We start from the raw sequence: 23,266 nt of genomic DNA, 5'->3' as shown, positions 1-23,266 counted from the left end.
TTAGCTCTGTTATGTATTTCTCTGGCAGTTTACTATAGGAATAGATTAAGAAAAGAGCTAAAAGCCACAACGTTGTATCTTTACTTCTTTTAACCTTGTTATGTTAAGAGTTTGTTTTGGTTTTGTTTAGTTTCTGAATGTGTCCCTCTCCAGAAAATGCTTTATGCTTACAAAATGGATCATTATTCGGGTATCAGTGCAGTGGTCAGGACACAGAGGGCAATGCTATGGAATCTGTCAACAGTTGCATTGGAATTTATCCTAATGTAGGTGTGGAAAGCCAGTAACAGCACTGCAAATATACTTGTATGGCGTGCAAATTCAAAGAGAATATACCACCTGTTTTACTGCTGCCAGGTTGCCTTGTAACTGTGAGCACCTCTTACAAGCTCAGTAGCTAATCCTCTGCTCTGTGATACTGACTGGCTGCATAGCTGCATCTGATTAACTCGGCGCTCCTAAAATCTGAACTTCTGAAAATGGAGTTTGAGTGCTGTGGGGCTCAGCTGGTTGAGAAGCTTTTTCTCTCCCTTGGTGAGATGCTGAAAGGGCTGTTGAGGTCAGCTGGAGCTCTTCTGTGCCTGGGTGGCTTTCTAGGAATGGTGAGAGACTGTTCACAAGTGCAGATCGCCTTCCCCTGTCCTCCTGCCAGCGCTGGGGTTTGGCAGTCTCGGAGTACAATGTAACACGGCGCTGCTCAACCTGGCTCCTGGATGAATGTTTTATACGGTGTTTGGGCTGGACTTGTTGGCAGGAGGACATTATCTCTAAATTATAGCGAAGAGCTTTGCCAGTTCTGAGGGTGGAAGGTGATATAAGTGCCAGGCTGTAGATAATGTCAACCTGCTCATTAAGGACAGTATCTGCCGCTCTAGGCACTTCTTTTTCCCAATGTCAGTGAGATCGCTCACGCAGTAAGGTGCTGTTCTAATGCCATCCTTTGCTGTAACGTCTTCACAAATATGAATCCTTTCTCCTTTCCCCTTCCTCCTCCCACCCCCACCATAAGCTTCTGAAGTAGGGATGCAAGTTGTCTGTGGTTACCCAAAGTTAAGCTGGGTACTACTGAGTCCCAATGTCCTGAATCCTGCTGTCTAAGACTGTTTTAGTAATAAACAAAATACTTTTGTTTATTAATGGCATTCCTGTTGCTGTTTCAGTAGGAAAGCTCAAAATAGCCAATACTTGGTATAATGACTAGATTCCTTTTGACACTTACAGCATGATGGTCAGAAAAAATATGACTTCTGGAAGGACATGGTGGCTGCTATCCAGCATAATTATAAAATCTCAGCTTTTAAAGGTAAGTGGGTTCATTGAAAACTTACTATAATAGCTGAAAACATCACGTGCTTGCCAGAGCAAATACGTTTGCAAGTACAGGGTAGGATACTCAACATAGCTTTTACTTTTCAAGCTTACACATAGTTCTATAGTAGACACATATTTATCCTGGAATAGAACATCTTTGTCATTACTATTTTTATTTCATTTAGCTGTAACTGTTTTGCTGTCTTTAATAACAATTGTGATGTGCTACTTCACTGAATTTAGAGGAAAAATGATTTCTTACCATGATTGGTATGGTAATGTGGACACCCTTGAACTGTATTTTAATTCTATTCCTTCTGTTCTTGTAATCATAAATAAAATGAGAAATGCATTGGGAAAAAATTAAGATTCTAACTAATACTTGATAATTTTCTTTAGCGCTCTAGTTTTGATTAGAATCCTTCATGTAGTATTGACACAATAGTGAAGAGATTGTTATTTTGTTACAAGCTTACTAAAAATTGCAGAGGAATTATTATTAATTGTTTTTTAATAATAGCCTTCCTCTACCCAAAGCTGACCTTATAAAACTAAAATGTATTACAGTTGGGAAACATCTTGGATGCCCTTCAGCTAGAAATTACTTGCCTTCTTTCACAGACTTAACTTCTGAGTTTCTATTAGGCTTATAATAATAAGTTGATAAAAAAGTGTAACCATCTTGTGTGCGTGTCAAGTTAATTGAAATTATTTTTAACTATTTTTTTTTTGTAAAAAGATTATATGAAGCTCAGTGCAAAATTCTGTATCATTTTGCTGACAGTATTTTCCAATAGAATTACTTCTATTAATGCAACATTCATTAAGCACGAGTGTAGTTTTGACCCTCTTAAAACTTACCTTTTGTTCACCAGAGCTGTACTACTTGCTGTATTGCTTTCAACTTTAACTGACAGAATAGAGAGAGGTTCCAAACAAAAATAGGAGTTGATATCAGGATGTGTATTGCAAGAGACAGCAAGATATTCCTAAAATCTTTTGATGGTTGTTACTGTTTCCTTTGGAGCTTAGAGTGTGATTGGTAGTTAAGAATTCCTCTAGGAACTCATTCAGACGTGAAATAGATGTATCCTTTGTTTTCTGCTGATGTTAAACAAATCCTAATCAACTGTAACTATTTTTTTAGCATTTTGTTTTTTTCCAATCATGAAAGCTCTTTGTTTTAAAAGGTATGGATCATGCAGCATTTGGCAAAAAGTGTAATTTTTAAGTGTTCTTTGGAAATTAATTAGATCCAACAAAAGTTAGTCTGATCTTTTAACTCATATAAATAATTGCTCAGTTTTCTTTACGTCTAAGTGTGTACATATGTACATTCATGAATATACCTACCTATCAGGTACCTATTTGTGTATGTAAAGCATGGAGTCTGCATACAAACAGATGTGTGATATGGCTTAATCCTTTTTAACTCCTATCAGAATTGATACCTAATTTAATACACCTCATTCTCTGTTACAGAAGTCATAAGGCACATGCACAACAGTGTTGGAAATATAAGAAAACAGTAATTGATAGACACAATTTTTTTTTATAAAGCTCTGTACAGTGCAGATTGTATACACCTCTTAAATATTTTAATACATGACAGTGTTACGCTGTCAAGCATCGCTTTGAAAGGGTTCATAGTGGTCTTATTTTCCTTTCAATAACATGGTCCAGTACATAAAGCACTGAACAGGAGTCGGAAGAACTAGAGGTAATTTCTTCCTGTATCACTTACCTGTGATATTCCCATGGAGTATCTCTTTTTGCTTCAGGTCCCTCTGTGAAATGAGAATAATGGTCCTAATGCTCTGTCACAAGTTTGTGCCAAAGAGATTTTTTTTTTTTTTTTTTCTTAGCTGCAAGCTTAACATAACTTCCTGAGGAAACTCCTAAACCTGGCTCCAGCCCAACATTTATACACCAGGAAGCCCCACTGTCTGTTTTAGCTCAGAGCCTGCCCTGAAAACCACAGTCTCTTGACTCAATCCCATGTCCTCAATGCCTTGTAGAGGGTTTAACCCTTCAGAGAAAAGCAGTGCTCATTAACAGTTAGTCAAGGTAAAATTTCAAAAGCAAACTCATTAAGTGGTCAGTTGAGGAGACGCAAAGTTCCCAAGTAGAAATGCCCTCTAGTAGTGCCATTGTCAGTGATGGAGCAGAACGACTGACCATTTTATTTTTTCAAATTTGTAAGTGTTTGCAAGTCACTTTGGTTTGTTGTCAGTATGCCCTTGTTTCTCTATGGCCCTTCTCTTTTTCACATGATTTCTTTGATCTTAATCGGGTGTCTGGTGGATTTTGCTTTTCATTGTCTTAGCTATGGTAATTGCCTTAGATAATTGCTCTGTGATATTTTTTTTGGATGGCTCTTTCAGATAGCCATGATTGTCCTGACTCAGCTTAAATGAAGGGTATTAACCCACTCTTCTACTTGTAAAGAAGTGAAGAACTGAGGATTGCAGAGGGAAAAGTAAGATGGTTCCAAAATAATCTTGTGTTGTTCAGGTCTTCCTTTGTGAAGAATAACTCAAAAATACTTGGGATAATTTTTTAAACAATACTATCAGAAAAGCATGGTGTTGGATAGCAGTAAACACAGATATTCTTAGTTTCTAAATAGTCATTTCTTACCTAACCATACCTACAAGAATGCTCTCTGCATTCTATATCCAAGTTGAGCATTAAATTACTTGAGAATCCTTTTTGTAAATTTTTAATTTATTACTGGAATGTTTTGCACCTTTAAGGTGATTAACATTACTTTGTATGTGTTTCATTTAGTCTATGTTCTATAGAACAAGCCTTCAAAGAATATGGGTCTGAGGTACTAAGCTGTAGACTTATTTGAAGTTCTATATAGTCGTTCGAGGAGTGAAGACATTAAAGGACAAAACCTGAATTAAAGTGGATGGACAATAAGGACTGGTGAACCATGCTTTTTGAGAATACTATCTAGGCCCACTTCCTTTTGCAGAGACTAGTTAATTGGAATCACAGGACAGTAACGTACTGCTGAGCACCGAGCATCTCCCAACAGTTTTAAACACGTGCTTTGGCATACGTTTCAGATGTATAGCAATTAACCAGTGTTTTCCAGCTCCAGTACCCAGTCTCTCTCTTTGCTTCTGAAACAAAAGTGCCAGATTGGTTGAATGTACTGGCAGCAGCACATGCTATGTTTAAATACTGGAAAGTGCTGTTGAACTAATGCAAGTGACTGCCTTTTTAATGCAAAAAAAAAAAAAAAAAAAGATAATTATTAGGAGCTATGTAATTAATATTTGGCCTAAAACGGGAAGGTAGAAAAACAGGGACAGATAATTCAGACTCGAATGTCTTGAGTTTTATTTTGGCTCAAAAGAAAAGTATCACAGGATTGCTTCGTATAAATTGTGGTACTGTCCAGCATATTAGTTCCATGCAACAATTTGTATGTGATGCTTGTAAGAGTAGTTCCAATTTGCTTGCTGAGGTCTACTAGACTGCTAAAATAAGCACATCTTGTGTTACACTCTCTACTTACTATTTTACCAAAGCATAGCCTAAGCCACAGGCTTCGTTATCCAGCAACACTTAATAAGGGGAGAAAAAACACTTTTCCAAAGTTACTTCTTGGTAGTTCTTTACAGTTCCCAAAACATTATATAGTTTCGCTAATGATCAAGTACTTAGCAAATTGCTGACTTCAAATGTATGCAATGTAACAAGCCTCAGGTTCTGCTTCCATGAAGAAACAGTGATACTACAAAATTTTTAAACGTGGGCCTACGTACTTTTAGTTCACGTGATTAAAAACATGTTTAAAAAAAAAAAAGCTAAAAATAGTAGTTTGAGTTGATAAGGTTTTGATGTAAACAATACTTTTAAAGCATGTGAATGGTGACTTTCATTGGAAGAAATGTGTGATCAAACTATTATGGTTCGATAATTTATAAGCACTGGGTTTACTAAGCTATCTTACTTTACACCATTAACTTTTTGTAGTGCCATAACAGATTTATGTAATGTCTAATGTTTGTGAGACATGAGTGTATGTAGGAGTATGGTAAATATGATTGTGTCTGCTGACTAATTACTGTCGTCATCTGATACATTTACCGTTTAAGTAAAATATAGTCTCAAGAGTGGCGTATTTTCAAGGCATGAACTGTTCAGGGAAAAGCAGTGCAAAGATCGTCTCCAATTTTGGGGTGGTAAAGCTGTTTTGATTTTGTCTGTTTGTGGAGATATGCTCTTAACTTCTGGATTTAGTGATAATTGTTTTACTGTAGTTTGAACATTGTAGTTTTAGAGAATGTTAGGGGCTTAAAAATACTGAACTATTTTGTTGCTGCAGATTACAAAACGTGCATCAGACAAAGCTGAGTGTATTTCTAGGCTTCAAATCTGGTTGCTTTTTTGAAAAGTCTTAGATTTTTAGTAACAGGTAATAATTTGTAAATCTACCTTTCTCCAAGGTAGATATTAATTAATAAGAAACGTGGAACTAATTTAAACTGTGACATGATATATGCAGTTGTTAGTTGTGTGTTCTTTACTCCTGTTTGATAGCTCAAAGATGAAGCTGTCAGATAGCAGACTAATGTTCCTGAAACATATTGTCCAGCTGTTGTGATAACTGTGTTGTATCTGAGACAGTTTACTTTGAATAATATCTTCAGTTAATTCAAGTACAGTGAAGTATGATCTAGAGTCCTGGAATGGCTGCTTTGTGTGTTATGAGAAATGATAGTTATAAATTCTGATTTGACTTTTTGTTTTTTTAAAAAAAAGAAGAAAAAAGAGAGAGTCTGGTGCATTATATTAATTCATAAAATTTTAATGTTTCATTCAATTGGACAATTGATCATTTGAAACAAATTTCTTATGACAATTATCTAAAAACATACAATATTATTCTACTAGGTGTGAACTGATCTCTTCCACCTTCTCACTCCCTCCTCCATTTCTGTTGCAAAATTGAAGTTGCATGACCTGCTAATGACAAATTAGGTCAGTGCCCGTTAAAACGGTCTGAAGGAGAGAGTATCAGGAGAGTGTAAGTGGGATGTTGTTACATGTGAGCAAATAGGAAACCTGAGAAAGAAGAGTGAACGTAGTCAGAGGAATAGAGACCATTGGATTCTGCATTGGGCAGTTGGAGCCATACTTGATCGTTCTCCATGAGATCGATGACAGCACTGCCAGAAGCCTGGTCAAGGTATCCTTTCTGGTACTCATCATAAGTGTACATGAGTGGGGAGCCGTTTTTGTAGAGTGCAACCCAAACATTTGTTCCTTTTGCATGTACGTGGTAGGAGAAATAGTACAGTCCAGGGATCCTGCAGGTGAAGATTCCTGTTCTGGGGTCATAGTGTTGCTGCCTGTTGTACAAGATTTTGTCAAATTTGATGGGGACTGTTGCCCCAGGGTAGGCTTTCGAGAGGATGACACTGAAAGCAGACACTGGCATCCCTGTAAGAGCTTGGTTTACTCCTCCTTTCAGGAAAGACATTCCTGATAGCTCCCGAGACTCTCCTGCTTTAACGTAGCTTTCGGGTATCTGTGGGATTACAGCTTGGCCGGGGGGACCGGGAGGACCGGGGGGCCCTGGCAAGCCAGGCTCTCCATTGTTACCTTTAGGCCCCGGGGGTCCGGGTGGTCCCATGGGCCCGCTTAAGCCTTTTGTGGAAATTCCCGCCGGGCCTGGCAGCCCCGGCGCTCCTGGCTCGCCTTTCGCACCGGGGGCTCCCGGCAGGCCAGGGGGGCCGATGGGGCCTCTGGTCCCGGGTATTCCGGAGGGCCCCCGGGGGCCTGGCTCGCCGTTGATCCCTGGCACTCCCTTAACTCCTTGTGGACCCATCGGACCAGGCAAGCCAGGCAGCCCAGCGTGGCCAGTGTCGCCTTTTGGACCTGGGAAACCCTGGTGTCCCTTAGGACCAGCAAGACCCTGCTCGCCTGGGTATCCTGGTTTTCCCTCTAATCCCGGCAGACCTCGTTCACCCTTGGCTCCCGGGAATCCTGGGGGGCCTGCGGGGCCCATGTCGCCTTTGGGCCCGGGCAGGCCGTTCTCACCAGGCAGGCCTTTGAGTCCTTGAGGGCCCATGTTCCCTGGTGGCCCAGCCGGCCCTGGTTCTCCCGGCACACCAGCGGGGCCTTGGTCTCCTTTAGGTCCTGGAAGGCCAGGAGGACCTTCAGGCCCTCTGTGTCCCTTCATCCCTGGCAATCCTGGCTTTCCAAATCCTGGAAGACCTGGGGATCCAGGCAAGCCAGCAGGTCCGGGGTGTCCCTTGGCTCCAGGTATGCCTGCTACTCCTGGTGGTCCCATTGGCCCAGGCTTGCCAATGCCAGCTTCTCCTGGTTCTCCGGGAGGACCCTGGGGACCTGGGATACCAGCCGCTCCAGGTGCACCTGGTAAACCTCTATCCCCTTTCATACCTGGCTGACCTGGAAGACCATTTTCACCGGGCTTCCCTACTCCGGCAGGACCAGGGAGGCCCTGGGGCCCCTGCGGACCTGGAAGACCTCTGTTACCCGGGCGGCCCGGAACCCCAAATCCATTTTCTCCCTTTTGTCCATTTATACCGGGGATACCTGGCTCTCCCTTCTCACCAGGGAGGCCCCTTGGTCCTTGAGCTCCCGGAGGGCCTTGTGGTCCTGGCTTGCCGGGAACAGACAGTCCTGCGGGGCCGGGAGTGCCGGGGGGTCCCTGTGGCCCTCTTGCGCCCGGGAGCCCAACAGGTCCAGCTTCTCCTTTCTCACCGTTCAGTCCTCTCTCTCCTGGCTTTCCTGGTAGACCTGGCATGCCTGGCTTTCCGACCGCAGAGAATCCAGGTGGTCCTGGGGGACCAGGGGGACCCTGGGGACCAGGGCTTCCAAACCCTGGCTTTCCTGCAGGACCTGGTTGTCCTCTTGGTCCGATGGGGCCCGGAGGACCAGGAGGACCTTGTTCACCCCGTACCTGCACACCTGCAGGAGAGAGGAATCAGCTGTAACAGATTTGCAGACTTGTGGCATGGTGGTGAGTTGCGTGAAGGGTTAACTTAACCTGAACCTCATAGAAGTCAAGTTTCTAATGCTGTGTTCGGTCACGGAGAACCTGACACGTTCAGAGCAAAAGTGTCTCAGAGCCCTTATATGAATAAGTAACAGGTGCAAATGTGTTGGAGTTGTGTGGTGAGAATTTTTTTGGCTTCAATACATTTAAAGTCATCAGAGAGCTTTTGAAAGATGCTGTGCAGGTAGATGCAAACTATTAAGGAGAAAAAAAACACAATACGGGTAACTGATTTAGTAGGTCATCGGAATTACATCTTGATGAATGAAACCGGAGAAGGCTTCCTGTGTGGGTGTAGCTGCTTTTCTGAAACTACTTGGTGCTACATTTAAGTAGTGAGATTTTTGTCCTTTTCCCTCCTATTTCCAACAGTGGGCCATGGATCTGTTTTTCATGGTAAACATACAAATATTACATTTTAAAATTCTGTCTTAAAGATTTTTGTTTGTCATAAAAATTTCACACAGTGGGAAGGTCACAATTAATAACTCATCTTACTGCAGTCAGAATTCCAGCATTGTTTTGTTTTTTTTTTTAATAATACTTCATTTTCTTAGTTATCAAAACAGCAGGTGGAGCCACTTAACCAAATGTCAAAACCAGAAGAATAAACAAACAAGCTCACGGCTTAGTTTTCCGTGCACTTTGGGAGAGCTTGCAGCTTCATGTTGGAATTAGGATGCTTATTCGTAGGATGTTAAAGACAAGATTAACATGCATATTGTGAGACAACTTCAGTAGTTTGCAGCAACTGACAGCATTGCAGAATGAATTACCATACCTATGAGAAATGTTAATTTAAGAAGTTGTTTTAAAAATAACAACTGAGGGGTGTAAGAAGAGCCTGGATTCTGTTTTTCGTAATGGCAACATACTCTGTTTGATGCTCATTTAGAAAAGATTGGTAATTGATCAACAATCGAATCAGCTAAAATTTGCATTTCAGTTTCTTATAAAAAGGGCAGAGTGTGCATGTGTGTGTACACATACACATATATATACATATTTATATGTGAAAGTTTATGCAATTACTATTCTGCTGTCTCTTAGATAGTAAATTGCATTTTCTAGTCAGTGGCTAGTCTTGACGAACTAAAAATGAGATAGAGGAAGACGACTATTCTTGTACGTACTGTATTTAAAAAAATAAGAGATGCGTATATGAAATACATTTAGTTTTGGTTTGATATTGGATATGCAAGGTTGCCTTCTTCCTATGTTGCCGGGGAAATTGTTCTTATCTACCAAGAGTAGAGAGTGCATTTTCTCTTTTGCTGATGCATAAAATCAGCACAAATGCGTATCACCTTGTTTTGCACACCTTCCTGGCTCATCCTCCTTCAGGCAATGAAAAGGAAGGTAGTTGTTAAAATCCTACACATCGGAAGAAAGTAATGTCTGTGACTTATTGACAGACTGAAAATGCAAGCACGCAACCTTCTCAGCTGCAAAGGAGATTGTGGAAGCTATGGGTACCAGTGACAAGTCTGGTGCAGTCTTTGGTATCTTACTGATATTGTTGGATTTCTTGCCACTGAACTCCCACATTTAGTAGGCTGCAGTTGCAAGTTGGTTTTCTTGTTATTTAGGAGACATAGGATATGGCAAATTTTAGGAATGACATAGTATGAAAAAAATAATTTGGAAAAGGCTTAAGCCTGTCAGAATTAACACGTACCCTGCAGCGAAGTGGCGTATAAATGTTCTTTACATGTTAAACATTGTTTCTTCACCACAGATAAGGGAGCTACCATCAGAGAAAACAGCTTACTCAGCTGGAGGACTCGGAATTTATTCCGTAAGTTCTATCTGTGGGTAGAACTTCAAAAGCTACCTAGTCACATCAGGTAACACAGGCAGGTCAGATCGAAGCCTCAATACAAATACCTAAACAGGTTCCTGAGCTAATGCTGTTTCACTTGTTAAAGATTAGGGGAAAAATACAAATAGGTTTGTACATCAACGGCATGAAATCCAAACCCAAGCGTTTATGTTGGTACTTTAACAGAAGACAACAGTGACTCCAGCCAGGTCTGCACTTTCATAACCATAACTCAAGGAACTATGGTCATGCCTACGAATTGTGTTTTGTTCTTTAGCAGTCAGAGTGAGTTTAATTTCTGCAGGGGGGCAACATTCATTGTATTCTGCTATGTTATTGCACTCGATCTAAGTTTATTTTTTTTTGGTGGCAAATTGTATCAGATTTTAGCTTCAGAGTGCTTCTATTTCTTCCTTTTTACCATGTTTTAGATGCACCTTCATGTCTGCCCTAGGTTCATAAAGTGGTGGGTGCTGCCTTTTTGCAAAAGATGCTAAAGGCTTTGTCACTGTTCATGTTACTATAGAGATTTTCTGTGAGGAGTTACATTGCTTCAAAGTTGTGCTGCTTTTACATATATCTGGTAATTGTGCTGTCTAGAGACAATGATAAACCTTCGGAGGAAAGGACAGCTGAAGACATTAATGAGGTAGGATTTTTTACCAGGAAAATTGAAGTAGTGGTTGACTGCTCTTTTATATGTCTCGGCATGTATCTTAATGCAAAATTGGTTTATGTTTTCTGAGTGTAGTCAAACCCTATTTGTGTGTTGAATTAAGTATGAAGACTTCAGCAAAACCTGCAATAATGGCTTATTTAACCATTGCTGAACAGGCAGACTTAATTCAATGATTATTCTCAACTAGGACTTTTCAAAGATTTCAGGCTAAAGAGTTACTAGTTTAAAAATCATGTCCTAGTGTATTTAAAAAATGATGACACTAAATACATACAGAAAAGGAAAGTATATTCTGACTGGAGAGCTGTCAGGAACAGGATTTTTAAAACTGTTAATTTCACCAAATTAAATGAAGCTTTAATAGGGTTTAATTGCCAACAGAAATTGTATGTTCTATTACGTGTTGTCCTGAGTCACCAGCTTGGGCCTAGATTAAATTTTAGTTCCAGATTGCTTTTTGACAAAGCAGTACAAAAAAAAAAAAAAATTATTGGTAACTAAATCTCTAGAAGCCAATGTTTGGTGACCAAAAAAGGAAAAGTAAGCTATGATGAAAAGCTTGCCGTATGCTACTTGGGTTTCTTGCATATGGAAGAACTCACTAGATAATAGCGTTAGATGAATTTGGTTCTCTAGTCTCCTGGTTTATTCTTCCGATGTCATCTCAGACTAGAAATTATGATCCATAACAGTCTGCTATCTGTAAATTTTGCTAAAAACCCTCTATAGATGCTTGTTTTCCAGACTGAAGAATAGCAGTGGTTTTCCAGTCCTCCACTTTGATGGTTGTTCCCCAATTGACGATTTGTCAAGCAGTTTGGAAGACTGGACTCCCACATCTGTAAAACTGTAGGCTGTTCCTGCTTTTGAGGTCTAGTATATATATATAGTCTTTATTAACTTTCCTAAACAGACAGCATTTTAAACTTCTCACATGTTGATACATTCATTCTCATTCTAAATATGGAGTTTCACGCCTGTTAGATTCTGTGTTAGTATATAAAGTGAAAACTTAGTTCAGGACAGTTCATTTCCTCCTTTTACCCTGTTTCCTATTTACACTGCTCCTTCCTTAATTTGCTGCTGGTTTCCCCCTTTCCAAATGTTTTTTTTTGTAGAGCAGGAAAAAAACCACAACAGTAGAAGAAGAGAAATAAGTGAAGTATGTTAGAGGATAACCAAGTAAATACTGTACTTCACTTAAAAAAAAAAAAAAAACAAATATGTAAATGATTCTGAATAAAGTCATGGAAAAATACTATGAAAAGTTAATGTGGGGAGAGGGAGGAAATGCAACTCTAACTTAGTGGGAATTCCAGTTAGCAAGTCCTCAGAGTGTCTGTTTATATACATGTACCTAAATTCAATCTGAGAGTGCTGGTAGGTTTCCAGAAAGTCCTTATACTGAAGGCAGTGGGTGAAACTTTGACAGTATTTTGGTCAGCCCAAAAGAAGAGTTTGGAGGGTAAGCTTCCTAGCCATGCTGCTTGCGCTCGGCTCTTACTGCAGAGTGTTCTTGGAGCACAGGGGCAGAAGCTGGCTGGAGTGAGACCAGGGCTGCATCTTTCAACTCAGTGTGCTGCTCAGAAGCATCCAGTCCATAGGATCAGAATAAAGCTATTCTGAAACCGAACCTCCTAAATGAAGGTAATGTGGGTGCTGTGTCCTGAGCAGCAACTGTTCTGCTCTCCAGATCTGCTTCTGTTGTACTACCCTATTTTCTTATGCAGATACGGTCTAAAATGTCTTTTTTCTGGTGAAGAGAAGCTTATTTACAAATCCCATTTTCTGAGTCCCTCCTTCAGTTTCCTCATTTCTGCCCAGCTAAAAGTAGATGGAATACAGCAAAAGCAAAAACTGTTCTGAATAGCTTGTTAATGTCTGAAAGAAAATAATATTGTTCTTGGAGGGGAGAGAGGGATGTTTACAAGGAAGATTGTTATCTTAATTTTAGTCATGATAATTTTGAGTAGAGACCACTGATCATACTTTGGGGGACAATTAATCAAATAAAAGCAGCACCTATGAAGTCAGAAGTTTTGATTTCAAGTTTTTCGAAAAAATAAAAACCTTTGGCCTAACTGTGGAAAATAAAACAGGACTCATAGTTTCAAACACTAAGTCTGCCCATTTGACTTATAAGGACAGGATACCCAGAAATGAGATGTGACAATGTATAGCATTGCAATTATATGTTGCCTATACAATAAGACTGATTTATGAAATGAGAACTTTTTATAATAAAGCTGGATTTGTTATATTACTATGAGATTAGTCTGATAATTAAAGTATAATCTTAAATCACTCATGAAAAAATATATAGAGGTTTATGTCATGTTTTTATGACTATGTATCAATTTATTTTGCCTTTCTAGACTTTAAACATGTCTTCTTTTGTCCATATGTATCATATATATATATATTTAAATTCACACCTGAAGTCTGTTTTGAGTAGAGATAACCTGACAGAATATGTAGAAGTTCTTTCTGAATATTGTAGATGGTAGGTCTATTATTACAAACCCCAGTGCTGAATCAAGAAATTTGAGGATGATTAGCATGTTGTACATAATTATGTACACAATCATGTTGTATTATTCCCACTACTGAAGATCAGATCTGTAGCTGTGATTTTTTTTCTGGTCTTTATGTCTTTAGTGATTATGTAAAAAAATTTGTCTGTGGCAAATGTGCATCTTTGTCAATAGGAGTCAATTGCCAGAGACAGACAGTTCTTTCTGCAGTGATGACGTTATTTTAATAAGCTGTTAGTGAAAGTTAATACCAATAGTATAAATAAAGAGCTTTTGTTTATGTATTGACCCACTAGGAATAGTTGTATTAATTTATCATCAAAAAATAGTAACTTACCTTGACTCTTTACATTGAATGGTAGAAAATGTGGCCCCTTGATGCTGGATTGTTTCTGATATCGCTCAGAAAAATATCCATCGCTACCATGGACAATGTTCAGACAAAACAGCAGCAGTAAGGATATTTGTAAATGCATGTTTCCAATTCTGTTCTGTGTTAGAAAGGAGAGAAAAAGTTTGTTATAGAGAAAAGCTGTTCAGTTCTGTTTCTTGTGCATGAATAAATGAGTTTTCTTAAAGTATTGGTATTAAAAGTAACATTATTTTGTGCTTTCTTCCTCCTGCTTTCACTAGTTGTGAAAGATCCTCTAAGGAAAAGAGAATCATTCATTATTGCTTTCACTTTGAATGATAGAGCTCTTGTATAGATAGCTTAGAGGCAATAGTGTCACTTTTAGAAAAAGAATAATTTTAAATGGATGCCAGCCTATTTAACACCACTGTCTTCAGAAATGGTTATTATTTTCCAATTTATGCTAGGGCTCCGCAAGTAAATTCAGAAGTTACATATATCAAAACTCCTGAAATGAAGAAAAGTTTTCAGTGGAAATATAGACACTCTACCACGACCTCGTTGCCTCTGTCTAATGCTATAGCAAATGAAGCATGAAGTCCTGGCTCCTTCAGCATCAGTGGCAAAAATCTTACATTGCCTTGCTTGAAACCAAGCTCTTATCTGTCGCCTTTCAGGTAGCCCCAAGTGGCAGTGAGGATGCTGTCACTGGCCCTGAAATATCAACCCCCTTCCCTCCCCAACCAGAAAACCTGTATCCTGTAGAAATTACCTTCAAAACCAAGTAGAATGGAATGAAATCATAACATACCAAAATGTTGTGGAGCTCCAGTGCAGAGTAGTAGAGCAGTGAATCCTCCTCTATTGAGGAGTAGTTCTGCCACTGGTGAGTGAGCAGAAGCTGATGATTTCAAGTGTCACCCTTGAGTATTTATACGATTTTCCTCCTAGTTGGTTGACTGCTGGGCATAAGCTCCTCCCCAAAAATCAGTAATTGTCTTTGTTTATAAATGTGCCTTTTTTAGGGGTGGGGGAAGCTATTTTGGGCAGTTATCCTAGATCCTGTTACGTGTTTTTGTTTTTTTCTTCTTCTTTCCTTGGATTTCTTATTATTGATGAAATTGTATTGCTCATAGTTAGTATTTTCTAAAATTTTACAGCCCCTCTGTTTTAAGAACTGAGAAAGGTAACATTGGAAAAAATCATGAACTTGTAAGTAAGGTTGGTAATTCTAAGTGCTTCGTTTGGATTTCTCTGTAAATGTTTTAAGGAAAGAACTGTACATTTTGAACTTCGGTGGGCTGTTACTTTCAGGAGTAACTCCACTGAAGTTTGTAGAGGCTACTTATGTGAGTAGTTGTTTGTTGGGATACGAGTGGAGAACTTACAATGAAGATATTAATAAGAGAGTTGTGTGAGAACCTGAAGATTACTTATAAGCAGTTATTGGTTTAGGAGATTGTTATTTTCACATTATATTTCTAGACTTCTGATTTGATGCTGGAGATGCAGTACTGTGCGTATATGATGTATTCTGCAAGTAATGTTTCTGTGTTATGAATTCTTGAAAGGAAAGCCTAACGTACACAATGAAAACTTAGTTCTCTCTATTTGTAATAAATGTATTGAAATCCATACTGCTTAAATTTGAAAATGTTATACAGGCTGATGTTTGGGGCTGGTGCAGCTTTTTTGAGCTTTTCTGCATTCAGCAATTAACTTCTTTTAAGGTTTGTTTGATCAAATGCAGTTAGTGCTGTACTTTTACTAGATGCATGTTTTTCCTATTAAATGGTTTCAGTTTAGTAAATATTAACTACTGCAGTTTTACTGTTGGTGAATCAAACTTGATTGCAGCTTATCATGTTTTGCCTTTCTTTTTTCTTGAGATTATAAAGCGATTTTAGCCATTAAGAAAATTTGTTAAAGTAATCTTGCTTAATATACTGTATCCACACATTGTGACTTCTTTTTTTGAATAAATAATGGAATCTTACCTTACAGTGTTTCTGCATCACTTTGATTAGTGTTCAGTACTAAATAGGCAGTAATTTTCAGTCCTCGAATTGTTTGTGACTCTGAAACATCACTTAAGATCGAGGGGCAAAGTAGGACAGAAGAAGCAAACCCTTCTCATTTAGAATGAAACTGTAGAACTAAATATGTAGTGCATTTTGCTTTTATCAAGCATTCTCAGCAAAAATACCTACATATAAATTATCTGTGTATTAAAATTCTGTTGCCAATTGTAGGCTTCTTTGAGATGGATATATGATATTCAGTCTTGTAGGAGTTAGATTTTTGGATGTGTCTGAAATTCTTCGTTTCCCTTGCATAAAAATTAGTGGAAAATAAAGATAAATGATGTCTGTGTTCATAGGATCATAGAATCGTCTGGTTGGAAGAGACCTTCAAGATCATCTAGTGTTGTTAAGATCAAGATCGTTTAGTATTGTTACTAAAGGAAGCTGAGCATGTGCTACAAGTTACTGTCCTGGTGAAGTGAGCATGTATTTATTTTTCAAGTTAATTTATCCCATTTGTGGAAGCTGTCTGGAGAGCCTTTTCATGAGGAACAAGCAGTATCTATGCAGAAGAACATGTATGTGTATGCACCCTTACCCTAATTCCAACTGTAGAAATACTGTAATCAGGCAAGGGTACTAGCATACTATATTATCGGAATACTAATAAATAACCTGTGCTACCGTGAGTTCTCATGCATGGTGGGTGCAGAAGGGACACCTGTTACCGTTCCAACCAAAAGACTGAGCTGGTGGCCCTGAACTGTGCAGCTATCCTGTGGAATGACAGGTTAACGTGGGCTGAATTTTACCTGCTTTGTGTCTTTGTTTAATTCCACACTCTTCAAGTAACAACTTTTTTGGCTTTTATGTGTTATGGCAAATATCCTAGAACACAAGTTACTGTACTGAAAGAGACCAATGGACCATCAAGTGTATTCTGCTTACAATTGTGCTAATACCTTTGCTTACTAGAGGGCTGTATTAATGTTGTGATTTAAAGACTACTGCAATCATTTACTTAATGTAGTTGAACAGTTCTTTTCTTCTATTCTTCTTCCTAGCCATCCTCTGAACGACATTATGTTCCATTTTTGTAAGTAAACTCTTTCCACTGCAGGGGTCTTCAGACTGAAGCCTGCTTTCCCTATTAAGCTTGTGTGTCCAATCTTGTCAGTGATTTTCAGAAAATGTTTGCGTGTCTGAGATGACATTTCTACTCCCCTTGTGTGGATTCAGTTCTTTTTAATCTTTTGAAGAAGGAAACTTTGTCCTCAAGTTGTTTGTGTAACTTCTCAAGGTGCTTCATTTAAAAATTATTCTCTATAAATCCAAATGAGAATCCAGCATCTGCTTTTGACAGAGGCAGCAAATGTATGGGCATAGAGTTTATTTCCTCCTTGAGGAAACACAACTCCAGCTCCTTTTTTCAATTCACATAAATCCCAAAATAGCTTTTAATTTTAAAACATTTAAATATACAGCCCTTAGTGGGAAGTGTGGTTGTTGCTAATTTGGCAATATTTGGTTAAGAAAGTAAAGAACAGGAGGCGACAGTTCTATGCACACACAGTTTCATGCTAATTTCTGGCCTAATTCCTAAATACCCCCAAAGCAGGAACACTTATGTCACAAAAGCACCAATAATGTTCCCTGATATTTGCCCAGCAGCCTCGCTTCCTGCCTTGGCTCCTCCTGACCAGGAAGGTGAATAATCTCTGTGTGTCTCTGCGTAAACAGGGATGACTGGGGGGTCAAAAGGTATATACAGGCAAACCTGTTGTCCTCGTGTTTAGCCTGAGCTCCACCTTATTGTGCTAACTTATGCCACTTTTTGGGTTTGAGGTTTTGTTTTTTGTGGGTATGGGAAATTGAGGTAGAATTAGTGTTCACTTCTTTTTGTATGTTTTCCCTGTTGCTGTGGATATTTTCCATTGGCAGAGCACTAACACACATTTAGCTCTAAGCACACATATGAAAGGTAGGCTTCGGTATATATTTGCAGGTGCAAAAATACGTACAGTAGCCATACTTGTGTATACCTATTTACAGTAACAGCACATTTTAAAAAATAGATTATTTGCATGCCTCTTCTCAAAGTATAGACTTTCAGGTGCTTTTGTTTTGTAGCCATGCAGTTAGAAAGTTGACTGCTTTCAAATGAAGGTATCTTCACTGTTCCCTGCTCCCCTGTCCCACGACTCTAAGAGTCAGGAATAATGGTGTAACACATGGATCCATGGCACCACTCCTGAACTTGCTTTTTAGTTATGTACTGGCGGCTTCTTCCTACGCAAAGGTAGCTGTGGTAGTATTCCTTCAAAATAGCTCTGTAATGCTTCAAGTCCTAAGTTTAACTGCAATAAAAAGACTCAAAATAGATTTTCTCTGGACCATATGAAGTAGGTGCTGGAATCACAGAGTCTTTAATGCCATTCGCAGCAGTCTGCAGTGTTTCATCATATTTGCTGACCGAACGTTCAATTTACTGTTGAATATTGTTGGAAAGCATGCACTCACACATGCTTTCCAAAATCCCTTTTCTTCAGTGTCTCACTCCCACAGTGAGTGGAAGCGCCTGTGTAAGTGATGTGGAAGTGGCACCATGCCTTGGGAAATGGCAACTGACTTTTGCCACAGTCCTGCAAGTTACTTGCAAAGAGACTTGAATGAGTCCCACGATAAGCAACTGCTTACCAGGAAGAAATGTGGAATAGCATATTTAGGCATAAACTGTAATAAAACAAGCAACCACTCTCCCTTTCACACACCCCGCCCCATCCTCCAAAAAGAAAGGCTGGGCTAGGTCCTTGCCGTAATTGAGAACTGGCTGTGTTCTTGATACTGAGGATTTTGTGCTGCCTAAGCACAAACCATGTGCTTGGAGAGTTTCAAAGAACTGTGAGTTCTTTGAAAGTAAAAATTCACAGCTTTTTAACTTGGAATTTGTCTAATTTTTAATAATTGGCTTCTAGTCTTAATCCTGGAATTTTTGTTATTTATAACTACTTTTTATGTTAAAATATGTTACCTAAGGAACTGGGGGCGGGGGGGTGGTTACTCCTTTTGTTTGGTTAGGTAATCTCAGTTTTGAAGAAAGAGGCAAGAAAGTGTTGGTAGGAGGTTTCTCCTGTAGTTTAAATAATAGTCTGAAAAAATTGAAGTATTTTTTTATAACATAAAATCTCAACGTTATTAAGAGGACACAATTATTTTGGTTCTTATAGCTCAGTATCTATGACAAGTGCTTTCTGATGTTGTCAGTTCCAATTTTGTTACCTGCCTGAAGTTAACTTTGAAGACCCTACCCTAGTCTGTGGTAAGTTTTCCTCTATTGAAGTGCTTATGATAGCAATGGACTCTAATAGCCTGTAGCACCATTTTTGGTGAAGAAATTCTTCAGTCTCTGATTTTAAGTTCTCAAAGGAAGGCGCTTAGGAATTTCTAAGAGAAGTTTGAAAGCTGTCATGATATTAAAAAAATAATTGGGTTTTCTAGTTTGTAGTGTATGTTATGACACTCTGGAAACTCCTAAATCATCTCAACTCCATGGTTTAAAACCATCCTATCTCCCTTTCCATCACACAATGCTGAAAAGTGTTTGCACGCTCCTGTGATAGTAGCCAAGTAAACCCTCAATGGGAGTGCAGAGGAACAAAGTGTTCCACTGTACCTTTCTTAATGGGGAAAACTAGTGCAGCTGTCTTTCACCTTCTTGTTGCTCACAGTCAAGTGAGCTCTAGGAAACAGGAAGCAGGAAAATCTGTGAATTTAATAGCTGTAAGAAGTCTGGGATTTTTTTGTTTGTGTTTTGATGGTGTTGTTTCTTTGTTTTGTTTTGTAATCATTGTTACTTTGTGTTTACATGGAGGGGATTTTCTGTTCCAACACTAGCCACTTGGGCTGCATAGGACTAGAAAACCTCTTAGTGAAGAAAACGTTTACCTTACTAATTGCAAAATAAATAAGATTTCTTCTGAGTTTCAGAATGCATGTCATCTTTTGTAATTAATAGATGCATGTTGAGGTAATCTGCAGGGCTGTGCAGTCCTATCCATATTCATACTTTGAGATACAATAAACAATTCTGTCTTCAAACAAACAAAAGAAACTGTGTTACCCCTACAGTCCTGTATTGGTCTTTTTATAGGTTTAAAGCCCTTGTTCTTCTAACACTTGTAATTGTGGTTGGATAAATGTCCTACTTTCAAGTAGTAATGGAAAGATGGTCTGTGTTTATTCTGGCACTGCAAAACTGACTGACTGCTGACCATTTTGTTCTATTCAGCTCAGGTAACTGTTGATCACAAGAACTCTATTTAATATAGCAATATATTTAAATAGATGGCACCTAGTTAAATATTTATAGTTATATTCTGACTGTGTTAACTTGCAGAGGCAATGAATAACCATACTGAAACCTCAGGAAAAGACGGGTACCATGTAGGTTATACAGAAGGCTTTGAGACTGACATGAATTTCTGATTATACATTCCTCAGAGTCAGATAGTATTATTGATTAATGCTTTTTAACAACACTACATTGTTCATGGCCCCATTTCATTATGCTTATATAAAGATAAGGTGATCTTCACCCATCTTAGAGAATTTATGATACTAGAGCAAAGCATGCCAAACAGAAGTACTGGTGTTAGGAAAGATGTTTTCCAGTACCTTGGGTATGCTGCTGGCCTGAATAGACCAGGAATAAGGCCTAACCTTACTCCTTTCTTATTTTTATTCCTTCTTGCCCTACCTCTGAACGTAGAAACAACAAGTATTGATCAAATGAATGCATTAATTTGAAACTCATATCAGTTGTGTGGCTTTAAATGCAAGCTGATCAGTTTTCAAGATACGGAAAACACAAATGTGTTTTATATACTGATATTCATCCTTTCTCCCTTAAATGCATTTCTAATTAAGTAGCATAAATGTTTATATATTTAAAGTTCCAATTTTCACTAGATTTGTTTAAAAATGCAAACATGCACGGGATGCGAGGACTTATGTCTTTTTGATGAAGAACAGAAATATCCTGTTAACTTTGCACACAGTTTAGGAAAAGAAATTTTCAAAGGGCCTGACCACTGAATAGCCTAAGCAAATGTGAAAATTTGACTTTGGATTTTGAGGCAGGAATTCCACAAAACTGTTTCTGAAACTGCTTAAACATAGCCAGATAAAGAGGCTTCCAGTTCTTTTTACCTGGAGATGCTCATTTTCAGCCTTCTGCCTGATGTTGACTGCACTGTCACTTGTGTCAATACAGTGGTTTATGAAGCTTTTCTGTAAGCTGAATTAGTAAGAATTTGATTTAGACTAAAATGTAATCAAACTTTCCTGGGAGTGATGGAAGGAGGAAAGCTTGTTTTCCATAGGTCCAGGTCAATTCACAGGATGTGTTAAATGATTTTAAATACCTGAAATATATAATTCGTCTTTAAAGATTACTGCAAGTGTTCTTTCTTTTTTAGTAAGTTCCTGAGGTTCTGTTTTAAAAACCTGATATGTAACAGCAGAAAGAGCGTTCACATAAAAACATGAAAATGCTAAATAGTATTTCCAGGGTGGGGGTGTATTTTTATGTTTTCTTTAATTCATGCTCTATTTTTCTTTTAATTAATTCTTTTAATCCATGCTCTTTTTTTTTTTTTTTTTAAATTCATGCTCTATTTTAAAGGCCAGGTTGGATGAGGCTTTGAGCAACCTGGTGCAGTGGAGGGTTTCCCTGCCCATGGTAGGGGGGTTGGAACTAGATGATCTTTGAGGTCCCTTCCAACTCTAACCATTCTCTGATTCTATGATTCTAACTTTTACCAGAGTATTTAATATCTTGTTCTACTTATGTTCCTGCTGGACTCCAAGTTTCTTTCAGACTCCCGTGGACCGCAGTAAATAAAGTAGAAGCTGTGGTAAAAGAAAGGTGAGAACACCCCTACTTTCCCAAAGGTGAAAAAGTTCAAGCAGCTCCCTCAGGTATTCCTTAATTAGGGGAATCTTCCAAACACTTGGCGAAAAATAGGTGTAACTAAGCTGCTTTTGCGAGTGTACTCACTGGAGCAAGTAGTCAGCCTGCTGAATAGTCTTGTTCATTGACCTTACTACCCGCTGTGGTTTGGACAATTGGCACAGAGTTGTTTTTAAGCTTTCATGTTTAAAAACAGGTGCCGAACGGGGAGTGTGGGGGGAGAAACCCAGACTTTTACAGCCAGAACAAATAGAAGTTGTCTGAGTTCACTTTAAAAATAAGGGATTTGTTTGGGTTTTTTTTAAGTCTGTTTCCTTTTCATTTATTTAAATTGAAACTTGGGAAAGTTCTGTTGGTGAGTGTATATAAACTTTCTATACTCTCTCCCTTATGCAAAATAAGCTTGAGTTCATGGAGCCTAATTGTTCCTAGTGATTATTAATAGGACCAGTTTTAGCTTCCTGTAGCTGAGATTGGATTTTTACAGTCATTATATTCTTATAAAGGAGAGTCATATTTACCTGCTTGTAATAAAGTGCTAATGATGTGGCTGCTTTTATTATTACAGAAAATGCATCAGGGCTGCAAAGTTTTATAGATGACACATATAATACCTGACTCAAATTCAATGTCTCCTGCATTTCATAGAAGAAAAATCACATGAATGTGAAGGATGATTTTTTAAAAGTACTTTAACCACTAGGCCCTCACATTCAAATATTTGATAATTGAAAAGACAGTTATAAAAAAGTGGTTGATATGTGGAGCAGGTAAATAATTCCCAAGCTACTGATACCAAAAATTATCCAGATATCAGGGAAGCATAGGGACTACTAAACTCATGCCAAACATCCTGACCAAAATGCCACCTTGTTTCCAATGGTGATACTTTCTAACTCTGCTGTTACTGTAGTAAATGGGAAAATAAAACCAAAAATGGTACTCCTCCTGGAGGTGGTTAGATGACCTCTGCACCCATTGGTGGTGAGATGTAAGCAAGTTGCTCCATGGAGTTAATGGATAAAAGCCCGGTGTAGTTCTGCTACATACAGGTAGAAGTGGGTGACTTTGCAAGCAGAAATTATGTACTTTGAGATTTTGAGTTTGTCACTCCTGGATTTAGGTGTTCAGGTTCCACTGAAGCCATTAAACCTTTCCAGTCATTCACAGTAATTGACTATACCTTTGAATTTGTAATTGTCACAGCTTAAGAATAGAGCTATGGAAAGGTAACGGCTGCTTGGATTGTCTGTGGTTAAAGTGCTATAATGTGAATGTGTTTAAACCTTAATGGATTTACTAAAGATCAGAGAAGCTGATCTGAAGATTTTCTGACGTGCTGGTATTGCTACAGGTCTGGAGGGGAAGAAGTCTTCCATCAGTCTGCAATAACAGGAATAAAGAGTTAGGACCTTGAAATGGGAGTGAGAGAGTCATATAGGATAGGAAATGAGATGGGAAGGAGTTGTTTATCTGTGTTACACAGTCCAGATTGTGATGTGGAGCCTGAATTTTGTGGTTATCTTAT

The 23,266-nt window shown here is 38.6% G+C and overlaps 2 protein-coding genes across 2 annotated transcripts in view; one reads left to right on the top strand and one right to left on the bottom strand.

The window, feature by feature from the left end:
* The window catches only part of NT5DC1 (5'-nucleotidase domain containing 1), a 156,151-nt gene that overhangs the window by 9,199 nt on the left and 123,686 nt on the right, over positions 1-23,266 (top strand). The window contains exon 6 of the mRNA XM_086632133.1: positions 1,222-1,303. Coding sequence (XP_086488259.1) covers positions 1,222-1,303 — 82 coding nt within the window. The remainder of the gene's footprint in view (positions 1-1,221; positions 1,304-23,266) is intronic.
* COL10A1 (collagen type X alpha 1 chain) lies at positions 6,374-13,867 on the bottom strand. Its single transcript, XM_086632132.1, has 2 exons — positions 13,729-13,867; positions 6,374-8,268 (listed from the first exon to the last, which is right to left on the bottom strand). The coding sequence occupies exons 1-2, from the start codon at positions 13,865-13,867 to the stop codon at positions 6,374-6,376; spliced, it is 2,034 nt and encodes a 677-aa protein (XP_086488258.1).

Source organism: Tauraco erythrolophus, chromosome 2, assembly GCF_009769465.1.
Source record: "Tauraco erythrolophus isolate bTauEry1 chromosome 2, bTauEry1.pri, whole genome shotgun sequence".
NCBI classification, from domain to species: Eukaryota; Metazoa; Chordata; class Aves; order Musophagiformes; family Musophagidae; genus Tauraco; species Tauraco erythrolophus.
This window is presented reverse-complemented; position numbering and strand designations above follow the sequence as displayed.

Excerpts from the sequence above, each read along its gene's own strand:
- COL10A1 (XM_086632132.1), bottom strand. The coding sequence starts at position 13,867 with ATGCATTTACAAATATCCTTACTGCTGCTGTTTTGTCTGAACATTGTC. Across the intron at positions 8,269-13,728 it reads ATTCAATGTAAAGAGTCAAG|GTGTGCAGGTACGGGGTGAA; the intron begins GTAAGTTACTAT and ends TCTCTCCTGCAG.